Source organism: Muntiacus reevesi, chromosome 2 (assembly GCF_963930625.1).
Source record: "Muntiacus reevesi chromosome 2, mMunRee1.1, whole genome shotgun sequence".
Classification (NCBI taxonomy): Eukaryota; Metazoa; Chordata; class Mammalia; order Artiodactyla; family Cervidae; genus Muntiacus; species Muntiacus reevesi.
This window is the reverse complement of record NC_089250.1, coordinates 114,439,320-114,464,466: the sequence shown is the minus strand read 5'-3', so window position 1 is coordinate 114,464,466 and position 25,147 is coordinate 114,439,320. Positions and strand designations below refer to the sequence as shown.

The window sequence follows — 25,147 nt, the reverse complement described above, 5'->3', positions numbered from 1 at the left end:
CCAGGAGAGGAGGAAAGATGAGTGAAAGAGACTGAAGGATAAGAAGATTGAAGGCAGGAGAGGAAAAGGAAGGAGGAGGCAGTTATCAGTGGGGTCAAATGTGGTCCATGTTTGGCAGAGGTGGAGGGCTAGACACCTGTTTTGCTGAGAAGGAGACACTGGGTTTTACAACAGGACTGTCTTGGAGACCTCCTTTTAGCCCATGCCTGTGAGTCAACAGGCTGCCCCCCTTTTGTGTGACAAATCTTCCAGATGTGAAGCCAGTTGTAAACTTTATTCTGAAGGAGGAGTTCCATAGGAGGCCTGCCTTGTGGCCTTATCCCATGGCTCAGTAGGAAAGCCGTGAGCAGCAAAGGGTCACCTTTTTATTGGGATGTTGGCAGCTCACAGTTCTGGGCACTGCCCCCTTCCTCCCTGGGCTGGAGCTGGGGCAGGGGGAGCCTCAAAACTCGCAGATCACGAGGAGTTTCCTACTGCAGGGTACGTCATTCCACTTGCCCTCAGGAAAGATCTCCACACAGTTCTCTGGTTGTCCTTCATCGCTGTTGTTGGGCTCCCCACTGGCCCAGTTGGAATAGACCAATGACTCCCCTGTGGGGTAGGTGAACCTGCCCTCCGTGGTGTTGTCATTCATGCTCAAGTAAGCGTGCTCATTCTGGACTCTGACCAGCTGTGTAACGGCCTCGTTCTCGGCTGCAGAGCGTGGGGAGGCCAGCTGTCCCTTAGCCTCTCTGCAGAGCTGCCAGGCATCCAAATATGATTTTACTACACCTGCCGTCTTGAAGATCTTCTCCCCGACAGCCAGGCCAGATGGGAAGAGCGCCGCTAGGGAAAATGAGGAGAGTCAGGTTGGAGATGTGACAGCACCTAGACCTTATGATCCAGCTGGAGTCCCCAGCTCCCACCAGGGTACCAGGGCACCAGGTAGAACAAAAGCGAGGCACTTAGCTCCCGAGCACTGGTCATGTAACAGGTGAGGACCCTGAAACTCAGGTGCTTATGCAAGAGTAAAAAAGTCACCCGACTGTCAAATGTAGATGAGGATCACGGCTTGTTGGATGTGACACTGAAGCTCCCACATACACTTTCTTTTCCTCCCCGTGATGTTCACCAGAGCCAGGACTTTAATTACTGTGTAAACAGGAAGGATTGTGGCAGGGAAATGACACTTAGAGTCCGGGGCAGCTCCTGAGAGTGGGGAAAACTCCACGCAGGCAGCTGACTCTCACCCACACGTGATGAGCTCTTCTGTGCTGTGTGAAAGGGTGAGGAGAAAGAGAGGACAGGGGTGCATCTGAGAGCAGCCAAGTGCTGATCTCGGCACTGGGGGCAGTCCAGTGTTGGCTTCCCTATGCTCGCAGGTGATGCTACAGCCAGTCCGCGTCTCTGGACCACAGGGCAGGGGATGATGGCATTTGAGAGCTCTGCGTGGGGGCAGGAGGCCAGGGTGGGATCAGCTTTGGAGAGAGCCCTGTCTGGGCCGCAGAAAGTCATGTGTTCAGCCCCACACTGGCAATGACAGTCCAGGTTACAAGGGAAAGTCACTTCTCTTTTCAGAGTTTGATCCCGGATTTCTAAGGAAAAGGTCCACTGTACAACAGCATCCTCTATGTGATATGTCAAGTATCTCTTTTGATTCCATCCCATCCATACCCCTCTGACTTCCAGGGTCGTGCATGGAAATCTTCAGGGCTCCTAAGAGGGCTCACTGGACTGGTTCTGAACCCAGGCTGCACCCTGACCCACTGCCATTTTCCTCTGATTAGCTTCAACAAGCAGTCGGAGTCCAGATTTTCCACGGAGTCAGGACAGCACCCAGACAACGCCAGACAAGGTCAGTGCAAGCTCGTGTGCCATGATTGGTTACGTGCCATGCATCTGGGTGGTATGCGTGTGCATGTGTGAATATATCCATGTGTCGATCTGAAGGTACATGGGCTGACTCAAGGTCCATCAGGATTGGTGTGCATATGTGTGCATGTGTGTTCATGTATGTAGATGGTGTGGACTGAGTGATGATGTCTAGGTACACACATGTGGTCAGTGCATATGTTCAAGTTCTCCTTTGTTCGTATCAGTCTGCATGAAGCATTAGTTTTTATGTTGTGCCCAACTTTTGACGCCATGAACTGAAGTCCACCAGGGTCCTCGGTCCATGAGATTTTCCAGGCAAGGATATTGGAGTGGTTTGCCATTTCCATTCCCGGGGATCTTCCTGACTCAGAGATCAAAACCAGGTCTCCTACTTTGCAGGCAAATTCTTTACCAGCTGAGTTACCAGGGAATGAGAGTGTAAATAGATATGTAAATATGATTGTGCAAGAAGGAAGACATAAACTGCTGAAAATTCTCATCCCACTACGTCAGTACTTAGTTAGCTTGAGTTCTTAGAGGCCAACGCTCTGTCTCACCCAATCAGATCCCTATATGCACTACTCCTACAGAAGACTCTTCCGTTTTTGGATCAACAAGGTTTGATAAGTGATGTGCATTCAAAGCTGCCATCAGGGAGAGGAGAGAAGGAGAGGGGCAGTTGGTAGAGCATCCCGAAGGCACGGGGCACTCAGGTGTGTGCTCCCAGAGGCCTCTGCCTGCTTAGGATCCAGGCTTAGGGAAGAATCTCTGCTTCAGCACCACAAGAAGTGCAGGGGGGGAGTCCAGCACTGACCAGAGACTGGAGGCAGCCTACTCCGTCCAGACCCGGGGACAACTTTAGTGTAAGATACTTGCTGGCCACACACCAATGAAAGGTCCCCAGCACCCTTGAAGCTCACAGGCAGCATCCCACCCCCACTCTCAGGATCATGTCTGGATTCTCTGCTGTGCTGAGCTGTGTGACTTCTTCTCTGGGAATTTGCACACCTGGCCCAAAGAGGGAAGAAATGCATCCTGTGTTAGGTGTCCGTTTGTCTGTCATAGGAACCCGCCAGGGTATGCCATGGTAAGGTCTGCTGAACAGATGACTCAGACCGCATCCTCCTCCTTGTCTTGTGCATCTACTTGAGCCCCTGGAGAATGTGGGGCTCAGCTCTGTCCCAGGCCTGTCCTTAGCCCCGCTCCTGCCCCTGGTCTAGGTCCAGTCCCAGTCATGGTCCCAGCAAGTCCAATTTAGACCCAGCCCAGTGAACTGCCAGTCAAGCCCAGACCCAGTCTGAGACCCAGGAACAGGGCCTGGCTCAGGGTCAGGTCCAGGAACTCACCTTTCTTATAGTGAGTGAAGGCATTTTGGAGGCGTCTCAGGTGTCCCTCTAAGACTGCCACCTGCTGCCTGACAGCCTTCACCTCTGCAGGAGAGAAAGGCCAACTGAAGACAGATCCAGAACAGCCTGGGGTCACTCAGAGTCCAGGCCTCAAGAGAAGGGTGTCCAGGTGCAGAGGCAAGTTGGGGTAAGGAGGTGGAACAGAGGCCTAGGAAGCCATCTTCTGTTGACCTAGCTGGCCTATGCTTCCCATAGGATTTCTTGCAGTTCTCTTGTGAACAGTATCCCCTGAACAGGTCCCTGCACCTCACTGACAGTGAACCAAATGTCATTTTAATTCCAAATTCTAGGAATCTGATAGCACTTCCTTTTGCAATGCAGGGGGTGGAATGATTGTAGGAGAGGAATACACATAGCTTGAGTATTTCTTATCCAATGAGTTATTTGATGTTCAAGGTTATCTGATGAACTGGAGAGGGAGGTTGGCTTGTCATAGAGATCAGATAGAAAATCTGCTCAGGTTGTCCTCCAGCGAGTCATAGAGGCTAAGACCAGAGTCCATCTCACCATACACCCTGTCAACTTCTCCTGCTTTGACTCCCACTTGTAACTAAATGGGTTACCTGAGAGGAGAGCTGAGCTAAATAAGGCCTTCTCCCTGCCCCACACCCTAATGGGGTCCCCAAGTCTTCCTTACCTGTAAGCCCACTCTCACCCTTTTCTCCTCTTTCTCCAGGAGTACCTCTGTCTCCCTTTAGTCCTGGGGGGCCCCTGGCACCTGAAGGTCCCTGTGGACCTATGGCTCCAGCAGGCCCTGGGATCAGAGAAGTAGAAATGAGTGAGAATTGAACATACATTTTAGCATTTTCGTGCCCCCCCAACCTCCATACAGGGATTCATATCCCCCAGCAGTACACCCTCCTACATGCAAATGTCCTTCTGTGCCTGGAACCTCTTCTTGCATCCCCTCTGTACACCGATTGTCCCATAACCCGACAACCAGCCTTCCCTGGATACAGAGAGTCCTTGCCACTCTCACCACCTTCTCTCTGGAGACAGACAGTTCCCAGAGCCCAACGCTGGCTCTCTCCCTGGAATGCCAGCTCTGACCTGGTGGCTGGTGGGGTTGGGCACAGGGGAACATGAGCCCAGCCCCACGTCCATTGCTCACCTGCCGCCCCAGCACGTCCAGGGGCTCCAGTCTCCCCGGGGGCACCTCTCTCTCCTTTGAGACCTGTGGGGCCTGGGGAGCCCAGCTTGCCTGGGGCACCCACTTCTCCTGCAGAAGAAACACATTGGAGAAACATGGCTGAGAGTGCGCTCAGCAGGTACCATTTCCTCAGCAGTGCAGCTTGTCATGCACAGCTCCAGGTGGGAGAGTGACCTGGAAGACTGCTCCTGACAGCCTGGTCTCTTCCAGGGACAGTACTGGGGAAATTCAGTCAGTGTGGGAATGTGGGTGCAGAGGCCCAGGCCACAGCTACTAGGCGCGGAGGATCTAGGCTTTTCCAGGCACTGTGCACATACCTTGGTCCCCACCAGGGCTGCCCATGTCACCCCTCCCATTTCCCTCCCTCACCCACCACATATCACCCTCCTACCTTTGGGCCCAGTCTCTCCTTTGGGGCCTGGTGTGCCCGGAGGTCCCATGCTCCCCTGCCTCCCTGATGGGCCCTCTTTCCCAGCTGGACCAGGCAAGCCTGGAAGCCCTGGGGAAAAGGACCAGCCCGGTTAGTGACACTGAATCTCCTTGGAAGTGGAGGTGCATATAAGATGGGGCTAAAAAATCTTTAGCCTCCTCTTAAAGATGTTGTCCCCGGAGAAGCTCCAGCCTTCCCTGAAATAATCCCATGCAAACTGAAGGCAGGAGGAGAAGGTGATGACAGAGAAGGGGGTGGTTTGATGGCATCACCACCTCAAGGGACATGAATTTGAGCAAACTCCAGGAAATAAGGTAGAACAGGGAATCCTGGCATGGGGCAGTCCATGGGGTTACAAAGAGTCAGACAGGGACTGAATGACTGAAATACAAAACTGTACTTAAATGCCTTATCTCCTGGCCATTTACATTCCTTTATTCCACAAATATTCACTGAGCTTCTACTAGATACAAGCTGCTGTCCTAAATGCTGGGATTCTTAGTGAAAAAAAAAAACAAAAACAGATAAAACAATATCCCTCCCTCATGGAGCTTAAACTCAACTATGTAGAAATACATAACCAAAAGGAAAATGTTTAACATATGATAATCAGATCAGAATTAGTGCCACAGACCTAAATTAAAGCATAGAGTATTAGGGGTGACCAGAATGGCCAGATAGGGAGTCTATGAGTGCAGCCGTGAAGGGGGTGAAGAGTGAGCCATGGGGATGTGTATGCACAGAGCAAGGACAGGGCCCTGGGGAGGCAGGAGGATGTGTGTGCTCAGGGACCAACAAGGAGCCAGAGTGGTCAGTGCCCAGGGAATGTGGGAGGAGGGGAAGGAAATGAGCTCAGAGACATCAGCAGAGCTGAGTGGTGGGGATATGTGGGGTGTGAGGTTTCACTCCCAGGGGAGAATTGTCCCCCTGGAAGGACTCTGTCACTGACTCCTTCTGGGCAGGAATCTCAGAGGCACTAAGTAAGGAAGGAATTCTCTCTTGAAATTCAAGCCCCCAAGCAGGGTCCAGGTGTTATTGACCCTCCACGACATGTCTGGGTCATCCCCCAGTGACCCAGTCGCACCCTCTACCTCTGCTCAAGGGTCTCTCCTCTCAGGCCCATCTTGTCCTTCACATCAGGTTCTTGGGAACATGTATGTCAGAATCTGTGGGGGAGGTTGTCCCCAGTGCAGACTCTGGCCACACTCAGCCCTACTGGTCAGGATCTGAGGATGCTGGAATCTCCAGGAAATTCTCAGACCAATCACAATTGAAGGACAGCAGTGCCTGGATCTGGGGAGCCAGTGTGGAGCCTGGTCTTGGCCTGACTGTGCACTGTTCTCTCTCCAAGCACTGATTCGAGGCCAGGCTTGGAAGGCACAAGAAAGAATGGTCTGGGGAACATTCATGCAGCTGAGGGGCCACTGTAGGAAAAGTCCCCACCCCTCCCCTGCCTTGGGATTCAATTCGGGACCCTCTGGGAGCTAGAGAATACCACCCCACTATTTGGTTCACTTCTAGGCAGCCTTATTAAGGCCCAGTTCATTCATGCTGGAAGCTACTTTCTGTCTATAAAGGACAGACAGATACTTACAAAGACTGGTGTGTGTAGGAACCAGCAACAAGGATCCTACAAATGTTGCTCATCTCCTTCTTCCCCAACCAAAATACAAACTAGAGAAAGTTAAAAGACCTCAGTTGATCCCTGCACAGCCCTGGTTCAGTGCCATGGTGGTGACCTCGTCCTTTTTGCGGGTTCATTGAATTCTCACTTCTTGCCAGTAACACCTAGATCTTCTCCTGTGGGGCAGTGTTTCTCAGACACTTCCCTTAATAAGCAGTATCTTGGGAAACCCCAGGAGAATCCACCTGATTGCTGATTGCAGCAAGAGGATGCAACATTAACCTAAAGCCTCACCCAAAAAAAAAAAAAAAAAATGTGGTGGGAAGGCTTGGCTCAACTATTTGTCACTGTGTGATCATGTTATTCCCATCCACAGATGAGCAAATTGAGACTCAGAAACAGAGTGACTTGTCCCTAGGGGACTCTATTGTGGAAAGAGAACTAGTAGACAAGCACAGATGTGTCTGAATAAGAAATTCATGTCCTTTTCTCTAGCTTGGGTTTCACTTAGCATCTTTGTGTCATAATTGTCTTCCCTATCAAATGAGATTAATGCATCACTTGTTAGACTTTTGGTGGGATTAAATAAACTACTCAAGGAAACTCCTAAGCACAGGGCCGGACAAGGAAATACAAGCTTCCTTTCTTTCCCTCTGTAATATATTTAGGGAAAATCCTTTGATTCAGGCTTGAGTATGAGGCTACAGTGTCTCATCCTTTCCCACCCGTCATGGAGTAGAACTTAATTAAATATTAAAAATCTTTAACACCCTGGAGAGGAAACATTTAATCCAAATGGACAGCAGTAAAGTTCTAGAGCAGATGACTCCAAATACCAGTCATTACTCACTCTTTGCACATTCTTGGGTTTGTTGGAGTCAGAAGATTCTAGGGGAGGAATCAGGACAGCTGGTGATGAAGCTGGAGGCTCAGGGCAGCAAGTCTTAGCAAACCAGTAAAACCGTGTTTTAGGTGGGCTCAAAATCTGGGTGAAATCCACCCATTCAGGAAGAAAACCACCTATAAGGCTTCCCGAGCAGAAGACTCAGTTTCTGGCATGGTTACAAACCCAGTGCCCACCCCTTCCCAAAAGAACAGGCCCATGGTCCCAGCTCTACCTGGATCTCCCTTCTCCCCCCGGGGGCCGTCTTTTCCATCTTGTCCATCACGACCAGGCAAGCTATCCTCCAGAGGGCTACACACAACCAGGGTACAGGCGTTGGCTAGTATTTTCTGGGAATAGATCTTCATTTCTGCTCCCAGGGATCTCCAGGGCTCTGTGAGCAGGAGCAGCACGGAGAGCGGGAGCAGAAGCATGTCCTAGGCAGAGGAACAGAAAGAGGGGGTGCTCTTGGTCCAAGGACGAGGACTAGGGCTGGCCCAGCTCCTGGAGGTCAGGAGAAGCCCTTCCCCCATCTCCTCTCCCATCATCTGGAGATAAGAGCAACAGGGCTCCAACAGCAGTTTCAGGAAAGGTGGGCAAAGTCTGGCCAGAGAGGACATGAGTGGACCAGCTGGGCCTCTGAACCAGTCTGCCAGCAGCATGGATATACTCTCAGATGCTCTGTGTCATCCCTTTTCTGTCTTGTCATCCTTGCCAGTGGTACTGTGACCAGGATGGAGAATTTCTCACTGAGGCCATCTGTCACATCAGGAGGGACTCACTGAGTGCCCTCAGGTGGGACTTGTCTCCTTCTGGACCTGCCTATACTTTTCTGTATCAGTAAGGTGGTTGGCTTAGCTGTGACAAGGCAGACTCGTTTCCTCTCACTTGCTGTTCTGGACAGACTAGTTTTGGAGGTCTGCAGTGCTGTCTGAAAAAAAGCCAGAGTCCTAAACTGGGTAACATCCTGATCACAGGATGGTGCATGATTGTGTTTACCGGGGTTTGTCATTCCTGAGCTCCACGAGGAAAGTCCCTGGCATACCTAGAGTCTGTCCAGGCTGCCAAGAGGAGTTGGGCCAGTGGACTCATGGAGGAAGGGACATGTGAGACACACAGTTAGGGGAAGGCTGGCTTCAGGGGAGGAAAGAGCAGATGTCCAATAGAGCTTCCAGTTACCATCAGAAAGGGACTCAGGAGCTATGTGAGATCTGGGGTGGGTACAGGACATGGGTCAGTCCCACTGTTGGGCTTCTTTCTTCTCTCAGGCAGAAACTATAATTCTTTGAAAAGGGCTTCTTCATGGAAAGGGCTTATGGGCATTGGAAAGACTCGAAAGCAAGCCTGAGTGACCTGTGCAAACAAAGAACAGAGGGTCGCTGGCAGGCTGAGGTAGTGGGAGGGAAGGGGCTTTCTGGCCAGAGAAGTGCCTCCTTCCAAGAGGACGATGAATTGCATATTCCATGGGAACTTCCAGACAACGGCATCAGAGATCTGGTTGGATGTCACATCCAACTCTCCCCTTCTCCCAGCCCAGGGAACACATCTCCCACCAAACAAAAGGCACACAGTGTAGAGCATCCATTATTACCTTGTGCCCCACCTCCAATACTCACCCTCCTAGACTGGAGCAGCTGCACAGACCCTGCCTTCCTCAGCACCAGTAGGATAAAGCTCCCATTCAGGCAGGAAGATACTCACTAGACACAGGAAAACAAATTGAGAGGCAAGGACAGAGACACTCACTGTTGCTTCCTTTAGGGCTTCAGAACCTCCAGGCAAATTAAAGTTCCTCAGCCACTAGTGACTATTTATACCTACCCTGTAACCTGAGGTTACAGTGCCAGTTTCCAGAGAAAAGAAGGGCAAATTTTGCCCTGTTGACTCAGTCAATTTTACCCCAACCTGGGTTCTGGACATTTGCCACTGATGTTCATGGCTCTAAACACACTTTAGAGTTCAAAGAGCACCCTCAGCCCACGATCTCATCGGTACCTCACTGCAACCTTGAGAGTTTAGTGGTAGTGCCAGTGTCTGTGTTTCACGGATGTCCAGGAATCCAAGGTCCAGAGAAGACCAGCAAGTTGCACAATGACCAAGAGCTCTTGCAAAAGCAGCCTGCCTCTGCAGAGTCCAAGAAGCAGCACCTGTTGTGCCCATTTCTCTTCCTTCTCATCTCAACATTGCTGCTCAGACACTAGGAAAGAGCTGGGGGCTGCCTGGCAGATCTGAGCAAGAGTGGGGCAAGTAGAGGGGCTGCTGAGGCAACAGCCTGTGGGGGGCAGTGTCTGGGGGAGCTGCCACCCAGCAGGGGTCACTCTTTTGCTTTCTGCTGTATCTAGTACAGCCCTCCACTTGCCTTTTATAGGATTGTTGTTGTTCAGTGATAAAGTTGTGTCTGACTCTTTGTGACCCCGTGGAAGCATGCCAGGCTTCCCTCAGTTCAGTTCAGTTGATCAAGTCTTGTCCAACTCTTTGAGACCCCATGGACTGCAGCAAGCCAGGCTTCCCTGTCCATCACCAACTCCTAGAGTTTACTCAAACTCATTTCCATCGAGTCGGTGATGCCATTCAAACATCTTATCCTCTGTCGTCCCCTTCTCCTCCCGCCTTCAGTCTTTCCCAGCATCAGGATCTTTTCAAATGAATTAGTTCTTCGCATTAGGTGGCCAAAGTATTGGAGCCATCCTCCCTTACCTTGCTTGCCCTAATCTCTCCACTGTTTTAGCCAGGGTTTCTCCATTATGTGGCCCTAGTGGCCAGTTTGGATCCTCAAGCTGCTGATACACTGCTGTAACCATCACAGGGAAACTCTCATTCCCAGTGACTGTGGGCTAGTTGTTAGCATCTCTGCTTGCCTTTAGTTCCCTGAGACTTATTTCTTCCATCAACCCTTCCCTTAGGTCTCCACATCAGCAACCCCAGGTCTCCAGCCTCCCCTTTGGCCACCTCATTGGACGTGCTACGTGCTCCTGGCCTTTGACGCTCCTTGTATGTTATGGAATCTATGATGTCAGCTTTCCTCAAAGGTAGGGAAAGGTCTTCTCTTTTCCATACTGCAATTTTTTGAAGAAGATTCCATAGCACAGGACCTGGGCCCCTAAAGCTTGAGCTCTTCTCTATTCTAGAAAGAATACCCAGCCCCCTCTGTTCTAGGATGTTCACACACCACCAAGAGATCTAATCAGCATGGAGGTTGAACTGAACCCTTGCTCTCCTCTCCCCACAAAGCCTAGTTGTCAAGTCTTATCCTGGTGACTAGACAAACTCTCCTTATATATGGTGACTTTCATTCCAGGAGTCCTATACTTCATCTCTTCCTGCAAGTTGGCTTCTATTAACTCCAGCCTCCTAGACTGTCAGATACATCCTTCATGCCTTTGGAGCCCATTGTAGCAGAGAATACGGTGTTTCCTTCGTGTGACTTCACATTCCAACAGAGGCCAGTTCTATTTATGATCAAACCCAGACACTCCAGTTCCCGTGATACCCTTTGCTTTTCGCAATTCCAGCAACACAGGTGAGAAGAACCAGGTTTTAAGTGGCGATCACAATGGCTTTCACACAGAGGATCACTGGACCAGCCTCTCTTCCCAAACAGTATCCTGAATGACTGCACAGTTTCTCTAGGGGCTAATCACTGGGCCGTACTGCAGTCCTAGCAGCATCCGCAGTCCCTGTGGACTTCATTAGCTGTGCTTTCTCAGAGCTAAGCTGTGTGGCCTCCGGTACTTTTCCAGATGCTCGTGCACATCACTGTTGAAGCTCCTAGCTCAGTGGGCCCATGCAGGGTCAGGCCACTCAGGATGGCTTCCTCTCGTTCCCTGTCCGTCCCCCTGCTTCACTCGCATGGCCATCCGATCCTCTTCATTACAGGGCTTAATGGTAGCTGCCTACACGCTTGCTGCCGCAGCGGCCGGGTCTCCCGGTGACGGATGAGCCGACCCGACGCCAATGCCCGGTAATGGTAGGCTCCTCCCTCAAAGCGCGAAGCTGCACGGTGTGCGTCTGGCCGTCTGCAGAGCGTGGCGGGGTGCTGCTCTAGGACCCTGCCTCTTTGGATGTTTGCCCAGCAAGCGGCGGACGTCACTCCCTTTGTCTCTCAGCTCTTTCTTCGGTCTCAAGGCTGGGCATCTACAAGCGTGCAGGCCTGTGTGCTGCTGCCCAAAAATTGGTGAGTCAGCCAGAAGGCTGCTGAAACCCCCATGAGGGCTGAAATCTTGATGAATACGGATGGGGAAGGAAAAATTATGGGGTTAATCCCGGGGTGGCTGTCCACTAGCATGTGGGTTCCTGTGGAATCTGACTACTGTAAGAGAGATCTTTCTCTTCCATTATACTGATGACACCCTGCTAACCTCCGTCTCTTTCGAGTTTAAAAGTAGCAGGCTGGTGCTTTTGGTTCACCTGACTGCATGGAGAGGGCTTGTGATATAGGAAAAACACAAGAGCCTTTCTGATTTTATTGCTTTTTACAAAGTACAAACATACCCCTGACCCACCGCCTCTAAAAAATTACAGACACAGGCTTTAGGGACATAAACTTAGGGACAGGATTGGGAATTGGAATGTGCCAGTCACCCTGAACTCACACACACACACACACACACACACACACACACACACACACACACACACACACACACACACACCACCCCCACTTTAACAGCCATGAAGTTCAGAAATGGACTGATAAAAATGCCACACCCTGGAGATTCCACCTACCCTTCAGCCCTACCACTGCCAGGCTAATTGAATGATAAGTGGACTACTTAAAAAACAACTTATACAGGAAACCCACTGTCTCAACCTGTGGACCAGTAGGCTAACTTAAGTCACACAAGCTTGTAACTAAATATTCCAGGAGCAATCACACCAGAGCCTACATCATGTTAAGCAAAGACAATAAGTCAGCACCGTGTGAGTTCAATAATTAACCACCCAAGGTCATTGCCAGCTAACAGTTAGGAGAATAACTCACTTTTGTCCTTGCCACAGGATCTACCCCGCAGGGATCATATTGTAAATTGCCCAGGGACTGGTAGGGAAGTCCCTCATGTTTTAGGTTTGCAGTCCCATGGGGGTTAGTATTAGTACCAGAAGGGGACTTACAAATATCATCTGGCCCCACCTAAGAAAATTAATCCAGGCCTCCTTATGGAGAAAGGCACCATTATATAACACTGTAGTCAGTCACACCCTCTCCAGTATTTGATACCAGCTATGGGGACTGAGGTTGCATAATGGTACTGCAGCCCAAGACAAAAACCGTAGACAGGGGTGGCATTATGTCAGAATGGTGCTGCTGCTTGTATTTCTTAATGGTCATGATTTTCCCTGCATTCAGCCTGTTAAACATATTATATTTCATCTGTAGTCTGAGCAGAGGGAATCTCTTTGCAGACAGTAACCTCACTACTAAATGAGTCTGATTGCTGGGTCCACAGTGAGATGCCTTTGTTGTCTTCCACTGGAATCCCATGAAAAATTGAACCAATTAGTGCCTGGCTCCTAAGTGAGCCTGTCTTTTGGACTCTCAGCACTCTCTAGCTGCTGTGGTGTGTATTGTATGTATGGTATCTGGTTGCAGTGCACCTTGATATATCTGACCCCAGGGATATCAAGGAAGTGGGGGGATCAGATATTCTGGGGTTCGGGCAGGTTATGTAGGGGATTAGTGTATGGTCAGACATTCAAGATAGCTGTTCCCTTGTTCTCTCTACATCCCCTGCTTGACCAGTCCCTGCTTCACATGACTATCCAATCCTCTTAATTACAGGGCTTAATTAGAAACTGGGCCAACCCTTTGTTTCACCAGATCAGGCCCCTTTATGCTCTGCTCCTTCAGAAAACTCTTCCTTTTTTGGATCAACAAAGTTTGATAAGTGATGTGCATTCAAAGCTGCCATCAGGGAGAGGAGAGAAGGAGAGGGGCAGTTGGTAGAGCATCCCGAAGACACAGGGCACTCAGGTGTGTGCTCCCAGAAGCTTCTGCCTGCTTAGGATTCAGGCTTAGGGAAGAATCTCTGCTTCAGCACCACAAGAAGTGCAGGGGGGGAGTCTAGCACTGACCAGAGACTGGAGGCAGCCTACTCCGTCCAGACCCGGGGACAACTTTAGTGTAAGATACTTGCTGGCCACACACCAATGAAAGGTCCCCAGCAGCCTTGAACTCCACAGGCAGCATCCTACCCCCACTCTCAGGATCATGTCTGGATTCTCTGCTGCCCTGGGCTGTGTGACTTCTTCTCTGGGCATTTGCACACCTGGCCCAAAGAGGGAAGAAATGCATCCTGGGTTGGGTGTCCGTTTGTCTGTCATAGGAACCCGCCAGGGTATGCCATGGTAAGGTCTGCTGAACGGATGACTCATACTGCATTCACCTCCTTGTCTTGTGCATCTACTTGAGCCCCTGGAGCATGTGGGGCTCAGCTCTGTCCCAGCCCTGTCCTTAGCCCCGCTCCTGCCCCAGGTCTAGATCCAGTCCCAGTCATGGTCCCAGCAAGTCCAATTTAGATCCAGCCCAGTGAACTGCAAGCCATGCCCAGACCCAGTCTGAGGTCCATGATTAGGGCCTGGCTCAGGGTCAGGTCCAGGAACTCACCTTTCTTATAGTGAGTGAAGGCATTTGGAGGCATCGCAGGTGTCCCTCTAAGACTGCCACCTGCTGCCTGATAGCATCGACCTCTGCAGGAGAGAGAGGCCAAGTGAAGACAGATTCAGAACAGCCTGGGTTCACTCAGGCCCCAGCCTCAAGGGAAGAGTGTCCAGGTGCAGAGGCAAGTTGGGGGTGGGGTAAGGAGGTAGAACAGAGGCCTAGGAATCCATCTTCTGTTGACCTAGCTGGCCTATGCTTCCCATAGGATTTCCTGCGGTTCTCTTGTGAACAGTATCCCCTGAATATGTCCCTACACCTCACTGACAGTGAACCAAATGTCATTTTAATTCCAAATTCTAGGAATCTGATAGCACTTCCTTTTGCAATGCAGGGGGTGGAATGGTTGTAGGAGAGGAATACACATAGCTTGAGTATTTCTCATCCATTGAGTTATTTGATGTTCAAGGTTATCTGATGAACTGGAGAGGGAGGTTGGCTTGTCATAGAGATCAGATAGAAAATCTGCTCAGGTTGTCCTCCAGCGAGTCATAGAGGCTAAGACCAGAGTCCACCTCGTCAAACACCCTGTCAAGTTTTCCTGCTTTGACTCCCACTTGTAACTAAATGGGTTACCTGAGAGGAGAGCTGAGCTAAATAAGGCCTTCTCCCTGCCCCACACCCTAATGGGGTCCCCAAGTCTTCCTTTCCTGCAAGCCCACTCTCACCCTTTGCTCCTCTTTCTCCAGGAGTACCTCTGTCCCCTTTTAGTCCTGGGGAGCCCCTGGCACCTGAAGGCCTCTGAGGACCTATGGCTCCAGCAGGCCCTGGGGTCAGAGAAGTAGAAATGGGTGAGCATTGAACATATATCTTTTAGCATTTTCTTGCCCCCCTCACCTCCATACAGGGACTCAAATCCCCCAGCCATACACCCTCCTACATGCAAATGTCCCTCTGTGCCTGGAACCTCTTTGTGCATCCCCTCTATACTCTGACTGTCCCATAACCCGACAGTCAGCCTTCCCTGGATACAGACAGTCCCTACTAATCACCACCTTCTTCCTGAAGACAGATAGTTCCTAGAGCCCAACACTGGTTCTCGCCCTGGAATGCCAGCTCTGACCTGATGGCTGGTGGGGGTGGGCACAGGGGAACATGAGCCCAGCCCTACGTCCATTGCTCACCTGCCGCCCCAGCACGTCCAGGGGCTCCAGTCTCCCCGGGGACACCTCTCTCTCCTTTGAGACCTGTGAGGCCTGGGGAGCCCAGCTTGCCTGGCGTACCCACTCCTCCTGAGGAAGGAACACATTGGAGAAGCATGGCTGAGAGTGCGCTCAGCAGGGACCCTTTCCTCAGCAGTGCAGCTTGTCACCCACAGCTCCAAGTGAGAGAGCGACCTGGGAGACTGCTCCTGACTGCCTGACCTTATCCAGGGACGGTATGGGGGAAATTCAGCCAGAGTGGGAAAGTTGAGGGTGAGGCCCAGGCCACGGCTACCAGGCGCGGAGGTTCCAGGCTTTTCCAGGCACTGTGCACGTACCTTGGTCCCCACCAGGCCTGCCCATGTCACCCCGCCCTTCTCCCTCCCTCACCCACCACATACCACCCTCCTGCCTTTGAGCCCAGTCTCTCCTTTGGGGCCTGGTGTGCCCGGAGGTCCCATGCTCCCTTGCCTCCCTAAGGAGCCCTCTCTCCCAGCTGGACCAGGCATGCCTGGAGGCCCTGGGGAAAAGGACCAGCCCAGTCAGCAACACTAAATCTCCTTGGAAGTGGGAATGCATAAAAGATGGGGCTGTAATAGACATCACACAGGCAGCCTACTCCTAAAGATGTTGCCCTCACTCTGCCCTCCCCAGGAGCTCCTGTCTTCCCTGAAATAACCCATGCCACCTTGAGAATGACCTTCTTCCTCTTCCTGGGGTGGAATCTGTGCAGGCCTACTGCCATGTCCTAATGCAGCACACCACCTGCAGACACCTGCATTCCACGCCCAGCTGCTCACCCGGTGGTCCAGTGTCTCCCTTTGGTTCAGGTTCTCCAGCAGAGCCATTGTCTTTCGGCCCAATGGGGCCAGCTGGCCCTGGCCTCCCTGCTCACCCTGCAGGACCTGGTGAACCTGTGGCAGCAGAAGAGATGGACACAAAGCTGACCCTGGCCCAGGAGGAGCCAGCTGCCTGCAGGGTCGGGGCCCTAGCATTCTTTCAGGGTTCTGTAGGGTGTAGACACTGGTCCAGTGATGATCCAGAAATGTGTGTCTACATCTCCATTTTACAGGTGAAGAAACAGGCTTGCAGAGTTGGAGGCATTTCCAAACCTAGACCCACCTGACTTTGCATACCATGCACCTGCCCCTGCCTCAAGGCCACAGTATTTACGGTGGTTAAGTCTGTCAGCTTTTATGCATGACCGTGGACTCCCTGCCCTGCCCCCTTCCCAGAACCAAAGTTTTTGTCAGAAATGACACCTGACACTAATCACTAAATCAAAAGCATAATGAGCTGTCACCTCACACCTGTCAGAATGGCTATTATCAGACAGCAAATAAGAAATGTTGGAGAATGAGGAGAGAAGGGAAAGTTTATGAAGCAGGGATGTAAATTGGTACAGCCACTATTGAGAACAGTATGGAGGTCTCTCAGAAAGTTAAATCTAGAGCTACCGTATAATCCATCAATTCCACTTCTGACTTAACTAAAAAAATGAAAACACTAACCTGAAAAGTTATATGTACCCCAAGTTAATTGCAGTGTTGTTTATGGTAGCCTAGACATGGATGCAGCATAGAGCCCAAGTATCTGTGGATGGATGAACGGATGTAGAAAATGCATATTCAGTGGAGCATTATTCAGGCATTATTCAAGGCAACATTGGTAAACCTTGAAGATACTGTGCTTAGTGGAATAAATCACAGAGAAGGGTGATACTATACTATCTCACTTAAATGTGAAATCTACAAAAAAAAATGAACAAAAACAGCATACTCACAGATACAGAGAACACATATGTGGTTGCTAGGGGTGGGGTTGGGAAGTGAGCAGAATGGATAGAAATCTTCAAAGATACAAGTGTCCAGTTAAAAAAAAATTGAGTCCCAGGAATACAATGTACAGTGAAGTTACCATAGTTAGTAATCCTGGGTTGCATGCTTGAACATTGCTGAGCAAACAGATCTTAAAAATTCTCATCACACACAAATCGTTAACTATGTGTGTTGATGACTTATTGTGACAATCATTTCACAATATTTGCAAATATGAATTCATTATGATGTACATCTATATATTATAGGTCAATTCTATTTTAATATAAAGAAGAGAAAAAACTATGTAACATGCTTTTAAAATTATGGACGATAGATGAAATTATTCTGCATTATTAAGTGATAAAATAAGTTATAAACACTCTAATATGATTCAGTTTCTTCAACATGTCCATGCATGTGTCAGGCATGTGCACATGTAACACACATTGAGAAAACCACAAGAAGGGCATATACAAGTGTTAACAGTTGTTCTTACTAAGGGGCACAATTCAGGCAGTTTTAATTTTCATCTTTTTATGATTAGTGACCACATACTAATTTGTTTTGGAAAAATGATGAAACATTTTAAAAAATCACATTACCTTAAGGCTGCCTAAGTCTGAAATATAAGAGATTTGCCTTCAAAGACTAAAGAGATAAATGCTTATTGTTTCAAGAATTATACACTCAATTCTGTGAGTTTGGTTATTCTTTTTTCATTGAGATGAAATTCACATAATATAAAGATAACCTTTGTTTTTTTGCTTTTTTTTACTGTGATGTGTAGCTTTCAGGATATCAGTTCCCCAATCAGGGACTGAACCTGAGGCCTGGCAATGAGAACACTGAATCCTAACCACTGGACCTCCAGGAATTTCCAATAATTAGTCATTTAAAGTATACAATTCAGCGGCATTTAGAATATTAACATAATTGTACAACTACCACTTCTCTTTAGTTCAAGACTATTTTGTTAATCCCAAAGAAAACCTCATACCCATTTACCACTCCCTCCCTGCCTCCTCCCAGGCCCTGGCTATCTCTAGGCAGCTGCCTGTCTTTATTACCTATTCTGGATATTTTACATAAATACATACAATATATCACCCTTTGTGTCTGCATTTTAAACTAGGAGTGACATTCTTGAGGCTCATCCAATTTGTAGCACATCTCAGTACTTCATTCCTTTCTATGGCTGAGAAATGTTCCATAGTATGAATACAATACATTTTCTTTATTCATTCACCATGGATACACATTCATAGACATTTGGGTAGTTTCCATCTTTTGACTGTTGTAAGTAAAGCATTCATGTGCAAAAAGACAACAAAAGGAATCTTCAGTTACTACTAATTTGTGCATTCACTTATTTGTTCATTTCCTCATTATTTCATTTCTTTGTTCACTGAGAAACTATTTGTTGAACATAGTTTTCTGCCTAGCACTGAGCAGGATGTAAATGTTAGCACCGGGTCCTGATCTGCAAGGAATTTGTCATCAAGTTTTTTCTTTTTTCTTTTTTTTTTTTTTTAAATTTTATTTTATTAGTTGGAGGACAGTTACTTCACAACATTTCAGTGGGTTTTGACATACATTGACACGAATCACCCATAGAGTTATACGTAGTCCCCATCCCGATCCCCCCTCCCATCTCCCTCTCCACCCGACTCCTCTGGGTCCTCCCAGTGCACCAGACCCGAGCACTCGTCTCATGCATCTTACCTGGGCTAGTGACCTGTTTCACCATAGATAATATACATGCTGTTCTTTTGAAACATCCCACCCTCACCTTCTCCCACAGAGTTCAAAAGTCTGTTCTGTACTTCTGTGTCTCTTTTTCTGTTTTGCATATAGGGTTATCATTACCATCTTTCTAAATTCCATATATATGTGTTAGTATGCTGTAATGTTCTTTATCTTTCTGGCTTACTTCACTCTGTATAATGGGCTCCAGTTTCATCCATCTCATTAGAACTGATTCAAATGAATTCTTTTTAATGGCTGAGTAATATTCCAAGGTGTATATGTACCACAGCTTCCTTATCCATTCATCTGCGGATGGGCATCTAGGCTGCTTCCATGTCCTGGCTATTATAAACAGTGCTGCGATGAACATTGGGGTGCACGTGTCTCTTTCAGATCTGGTTTCCTCGATGTGTATGCCCAGAAGTGGTATTGCTGGGTCATATGGCAGTTCTATTTCCAGTTTTTTAAGAAATCTCCACACTGTTTTCCATAGTGGCTGTACTAGTTTGCATTCCCACCAACAGTGTAAGAGGGTTCCCTTTTCTCCACACCCTCTCCAGCATTTATTGCTTGTAGACTTTTGGATAGCGGCCATCCTGACTGGCGTGTAATGGTACCTCATTGTGGTTTTGATTTGCATTTCTCTAATAATGAGTGATGTGGAGCATCTTTTCATGTGTTTGTTAGCCATCTGTATGTCTTCTTTGTCATCAAGTTTTAAACGTGAGGCACAGGTAACAAGTAAAGAAATCAGTTTATGAGATGTCCCTCATCCCATCCCAGTACCCCCAACCCATGTAAATACTCAGAGGAAACAGGACTTCAAGGCTGTAGAGGATTCAGAGACCTGGAGAGAGATGACATTTCAGATTGGAAACCATCCCCAGGGTAAGAAGGGTCAGGTTTGCCTGGGCCAAGAATGTGCAGGTGGTGGGAGACTGGTGTATTTGATGGGTGGTAAGAGCCTCTGAGCTGGACATTGTGTCCTGCTCTTAGTTCCAATTCTCACTAAGCAAGCAATGGGAGCCCGGAGGATGGGCCCTGCATCCCAGACCCCTTGGTGCACTGTGCTCAGGCAGAGACATCTGGTACTTTGGCTGAGCCTCTTCTGGACTCCCTCCTGGCTGGGAAAGACAGCAGGTACCTTGGAAGCAAGTCACTCCTTAGAAGGGAGCATTAGAGGTTGCCCATCCTTGTGCACAAACCATGGCGGCCATGAGACCAGGGAGATAGAAGAAGGGATACTTTTCAATTCAGGGCCCCTCGGGAGCTAGAGAGAGCTGGCACCTTGAATACCACCCCTCCTCTGAGATCACTTCTAGGAGGACTTCTCTAGCCCCAGCCCATTCATGTTGGGAGCTACTTTCTCTCTAAAAGACAGATGGATACTTGTCTCTTACTCTACAAACCCTGCGGATGTTATGTATTCTTTTCAGCTTTAATGTTGTTCATTTCTTTCCTCTCCAATCAAAGCACAAACTCCAGAAAGATAAAAGACCTCAGTTGATCCCTCCATAGTCCTGGCCTGGGGCCATGGTGGTCCCCTCGTCCTTGTCGCTGGTTCATCAAATTCTCACTTCTTGCCAGTAGAAACGAGATCTTCTCCTGTGGGGCAGTGTTTCCAGGTAATTCCCTTAATAATCAGTACATTTGGAAATCGCAGGAGAATTCAGCTGGTTGGGACAGCAGAAAAATAAAACTTGGTCTTGAAGACCCAACAAAGAAATGAAGCCTTGGCTCAATTCTTTGTCACTGTGTGGTCGACATCATTCCCATCTACAGATGATTAAACAGAAACTTACAGCACTGTCATCAGTTGAAAAATATTTAACATTCTGCAGAGGCAACATTTAATAAGAATGAACAACAGTTAAGTTTTGGAGGGTGTATGCTCAGTAGCATCTGATTCTTTGTCACTCTGTGGATTGTAGCCTGAAGGATTCCTCTGTCCATGAGATTCTCCAGGCAAAAAAGGAATGAGTTGCCATTTCCGATCCAGGGCATCATCCCCATCCTGGGATCAAACCTACGTCTCCTATGTCTCCTACATATATGTACTAAGTCGCTTCAGTCATGTCCAACCCAATGGACCAAAGCTTGTAAGGCTCCTCTGTCCATGGGAATCTCCAAGTGAGAACATAGGAGTGGGTTGCTATGCACTCCTTCAGAGAATCTTCCTGACCCAGGGATCAAACCTGCATTTCCTAAGTCCCCTGCATTGGCAGGCAGATTCTTTGTCACTAGCATCACCTGGGAAGCCCAATGAGTTCTGGAGCAGGGGACTCCAAATACCAGTCATTCACTCACTGTTTGTACATTCTTGAGGTGGTTAGAGTCTGAAGATCCTAGGGGAGGAATCAGTACCGGTGGTTATGGAGCTGGTGACTTTGGTAAGCGTGTGTTTGCCAACCAGTAAAGCCATGTTTTAGGTGGACTGAAAACCTGGGGGAACCTCTTGTCTTGGGAAGACCATCTTCAAGGTTTCCACAGCAGAAGATTCAAGAGTTTTTTTGGTTAGTTACAATTACAGTGCCCACCCCTTCATACCAGGGCAAGCCCATGATCCCAGCTCTACCTGGATCTCCCTTCTCCCCCCGGGGGCCTTCTCTTCCATCTTGTCCATCACGACCAGGCAAGCCACCCTCTGGGGAGCTACACATAACCAGGGTACAGGCATTGGCCAGTGTTTTCTGGGAATAGATCTTCTTTTCTGCTCCCAGGTATCTCCAGGGCTGTGTGAGCAGGAGCAGCACAGAGAGCGGTAGGAGAAGCATGTCCTAGGCAGAGGAACAGAAAGAGGGACTGCTCTTGGTCCAAGGACGAGGACTAGGGCTGGCCCAGCTCCTGGAGGTCAGGAGAAGCCCTTCCCCCGTCTCCTCTCTCATCTTCTGGGGCCATGAGTAGTAGGGCTCCAAAAGCAGTTTAGGGAAATTTAGGATAAGGTCTGGCTAGGGAAGACATGAGTGAACCAGCTGGACCTCTGAGCCGGTCTGCCAGCAGCATGAATCTACTCTCAGATGCTCTGTGTCATCTTTTTGGGGGCTATTCACACTTGCCAGGGGGCACTGGCCAGGATGTAGAATTCCTCACTGAGGCCATTGTCACATCAGGAGGGACTCACTGAGGGCCCTCTGGTGGGACCCTTCCCTCTCTGGGCCTATTTATCCCTTTTTATACCAGGAAATTGGTACTTTACCTCTTACAAGGCTGGCTTGTTTCCTCTCACTTGCTCCTCTGCACAGAATAGTACTGGAGTCTGCAGTGCTATCTGAAAAAAAAAAAGTGAGGTTGATAATGCCTGGTAAGTTCTGTCCTAAGCACAGAATCATGCATCATTGCTTGTTTTCCAGGATTGGGCTCCACCAGGAAAGTTCCTGGCACACCTAGAGTCCTGCCCAGACCTCCTGAGAGGACCTAGACAGGGGCCTCATGGAAGAGGGGACGTTAGAGATGGGTGCCATCAGGGGGAAGCTGGCCTCAGAGGAGGAAAGCCAATCTCCAACAGAGCTTCCAGTCACCATCAGAAGGGGACTCAGGAGCTAAGTGAGATCAGGGTGGGTACAGGACGTGGATTACTCCCAGTGTTGGGCTTTGTTCCTCTCTCCGAGAGAAACTAAAGTTTTGAGCATGGAAAAGAATCATGGGGGTTGCAGAGAGCTGGAAGAAAGCCCAAGGGACTTGTGCAAAGGACCAAGGGTTGTCAAGCAGGCTGATGGGAGGGAAGTGGTTTCCTGACCAGAGAAGTGCCTCCTTCCAAGAGGATGATGAATTACATTTACCCGGGGACTTCCACACAATGACATCAGAGATCTGATTGGATCCCATACCCAACTCTCCCCCTCTCCCTTTCCTGGAAGCACATCTCCCACCAAACAAAGGGAGCAGATTGAAGAGCACCCCTATTGCCTCACTTGTTTCCACCACCAGCACTGACCCTCCTAGAGTGGAAGATCTACACACACCCTACCTTCTTCAACACCCACATAGGCAGGGAGATTATCGCCAGACATTGGAAAACAAATTAAGAGGCAAGAACAGAGACACTCACAGTTGTTTCCTGTAAGGGTCCAGAATGTCCAGGCAAGTTAGAGTTCCTGGGTGAGAACTGGCTCTTTATACCTTCCCTATAATGTGACCCTCAGCCACAGTTTCCTGAGAATTCTCCTCAGGAAGTAGGGTAATTTACTTATTATTGACTCACTCAGTTTCACCCCCAGCTGAACCCAGGTGTCCACCTGGCCTCTGGACACCTGCCACTAGTGTTGATAGGACTAAACACACCTTAGAGTTCAAAGCACACCCTCAGCCCAGGATCTCATGGGTACCCCACTGAAGCCTTGTAAGTAAAATGGCAGCATCAGTGTCTGTATTTCATGATGTCCAGGGATCCAAGGCCCAGAGAAGACCAGCAAGTTGCACAACGATCTAAAACTCTTGAAAAAGCAGCCTGCCTCTGCAGACTCCAAGAAACAGCACCTGCTGTGCCCACTTCCCTTCCTCCTCATCTCAAAATTTCTCCTCAGACACTAGGAAAGAGCTGGGAGCTGCTTGGCCAATCTGATCAGAAGTGGGGCAGGTGAAGGGCTGCTGAGGCAACAGCCTGTGGGAGACCGAGTCTGGGGGAGCTGCCATCTGGAGGGGTCACTTTTTTGCTTTCTGCTGTAGCTCTAGGACGACTCTTCACTTGCCTCAAGGTGGCTGTCTATGCTCTCTGTTCATCCCCTGCCCAACCGTCCTTCACTCACATGACTATCCAATTCTCTTCATTACAGGGTTTAATGGTAACTGCCTACATACTTGCTGCCCCAGACACTGGTTTCCCTGGTAACTGATGAGCAAACTGACATCAGCTTCCTGTTAGACTGGTGGGATCCTCCCTCAAACAGTAAAAATTGCATCCATGTCCTTCCTCTTCTCTGCTGAACATGGTTGTGCTAGTATCCTTCTTTTTGGACATGTAAGATTCCTTATCTAATAAGCCATGGACATCTTTGTCCCTGTCTTCTAGCTCTTGCTTTGATCTCAAGGCTGGGCATCAACACGCGTGCACACCTGCAGGGTGAAGCCCAACAACTGGTGAGTCAGTCAGAAGGCTGCAGGTGATCCCTGAGTGCCGAGATGTTGGAGAATGAGGGCAGGGAAGGGAGAGTTGTGGGGGTAATCCCGGGGTGGCCAGCCCCTAGCAGGTGGTTCCTGTGAGAGACAGCTTTCTCGTCCATTGAGCTGGTGACATCCTGCTAACCTCAGAGGCTCTTCCAGTTTAAAAGTAGCAGCCTGGGCATGTGCTTCACCTGACTGCCTGGGAGGTCTTGTGATACTGGCAAAACATGAGTCTTTCTGGTTTTATTGTTTTCTACAAAATACAAACGTACCCCTCACCACCCCCACCCCTAAACAAGTATAGTCTTTAGGGACACTAACTAGGACAGGCTTGTGAATTGGCCATGGTCGGTTACCCTGACGGATTTGTTTCAAACCTGTGGCAATGGTGAAGTAAAATGAGTACATTCTCAGCTTCTGGCCCCAGGTGTGGGAGGAGGCAGAGCAGGGATATAGTGTCAAGGAACAAAGCTCTATGCAGCCTATATGCTTTACAACAGGTGAAAGCTGTTACAGCGTGCCTAATCAAGATGCTGAGCAATGCAAATAAACACTGCTTTGGTGGCCATGAAGTTCAGGAATGTGCTGATAAAAATGCCATCCCCTGGTGTTTCCAGCAGTTGTACTGCTGCCGGGCTAAATAGAAGGAAGAGTGGACTAAGTAAGGAAAAGCTGATACAGGAAACCTGCTGTCTCAACCTGTGAACCAAGAGGCTAGCTTAGGCCACAGAACCTGTCATTAAATATTCCAGGAGCAGTCACCCCAGGGTCTACCTACATCTATTAACCCAGAGCAAACTATTCAACATCATCAGAGTTCAACTGTTGACCACCCAAGTATCATTGCCAGCTAGCGATCAGGAGAATAACTTACCTTTGCCCTTGCCACAGGATCTACCCCCAGGGGAACATACTGTAAGTGGCCCTGGGACTAAAACTGGTATGAAAGTCCCAGGTGTTTTGGGTTTGCAGCCCTGTGGGGATTAGGAATAAGGGACATAAAGGTTTCATCAGGGCCATCTAAGAAGACTAAGAAATTAACCTAGGGCCCCTACTAGAGAAAGGCACCATTATATTAACCTTTGTTCTGTTGTACCCCTCCAGTGTTTGACACTGACTGAAATGGACTGAGGTTGGATGGTGTAATGGTACTGCACTCAGGACAAAAATCGTAGTCAGGGGTGTTACTATGTCAGAATGCTGGGACTGCTTGTATTTTGCTTCATGGTCATGATCTTCCCTGCAATGAGTCTGTTAGACATCTTACATTTCATGTCTAGTCTGAGCGGTAATGAATCTATTTGCAGACAGGGCAACAATGGTGACCTCACTCCTGA

At 49.1% G+C, this 25,147-nt stretch overlaps 1 protein-coding gene and 1 pseudogene across 1 annotated transcript; both read right to left on the bottom strand.

Annotated features, from left to right (window-relative positions):
- Positions 1 to 311: 311 nt before the first annotated feature.
- LOC136158131 (conglutinin-like) lies at positions 312 to 7,781 on the bottom strand. Its single transcript, XM_065919895.1, has 6 exons — positions 7,583 to 7,781; positions 4,802 to 4,909; positions 4,372 to 4,479; positions 3,898 to 4,014; positions 3,201 to 3,284; positions 312 to 825 (listed from the first exon to the last, which is right to left on the bottom strand). The coding sequence occupies exons 1-6, from the start codon at positions 7,779 to 7,781 to the stop codon at positions 443 to 445; spliced, it is 999 nt and encodes a 332-aa protein (XP_065775967.1). The 3' UTR covers positions 312 to 442.
- A 3,546-nt stretch (positions 7,782 to 11,327) lies between these two features.
- On the bottom strand, positions 11,328 to 21,484 carry LOC136157229 (pulmonary surfactant-associated protein D-like; annotated as a pseudogene).
- Positions 21,485 to 25,147: the final 3,663 nt, after the last annotated feature.

Bases quoted from the DNA above. Each gene is read 5' to 3' on its own strand.
- LOC136158131 (XM_065919895.1), bottom strand. From the start codon at position 7,781: ATGCTTCTGCTCCCGCTCTCCGTGCTGCTCCTGCTCACAGAGCCCTGG. The intron at 4,910-7,582 runs GTAGAGCTGGGA...CCTTTTCCCCAG, and splicing joins GGGGGAGAAGGGAGATCCAG to GGCTTCCAGGCTTGCCTGGT. The intron at 4,015-4,371 runs GTGAGCAATGGA...CTCTGATCCCAG, and splicing joins TGGACGTGCTGGGGCGGCAG to GGCCTGCTGGAGCCATAGGT.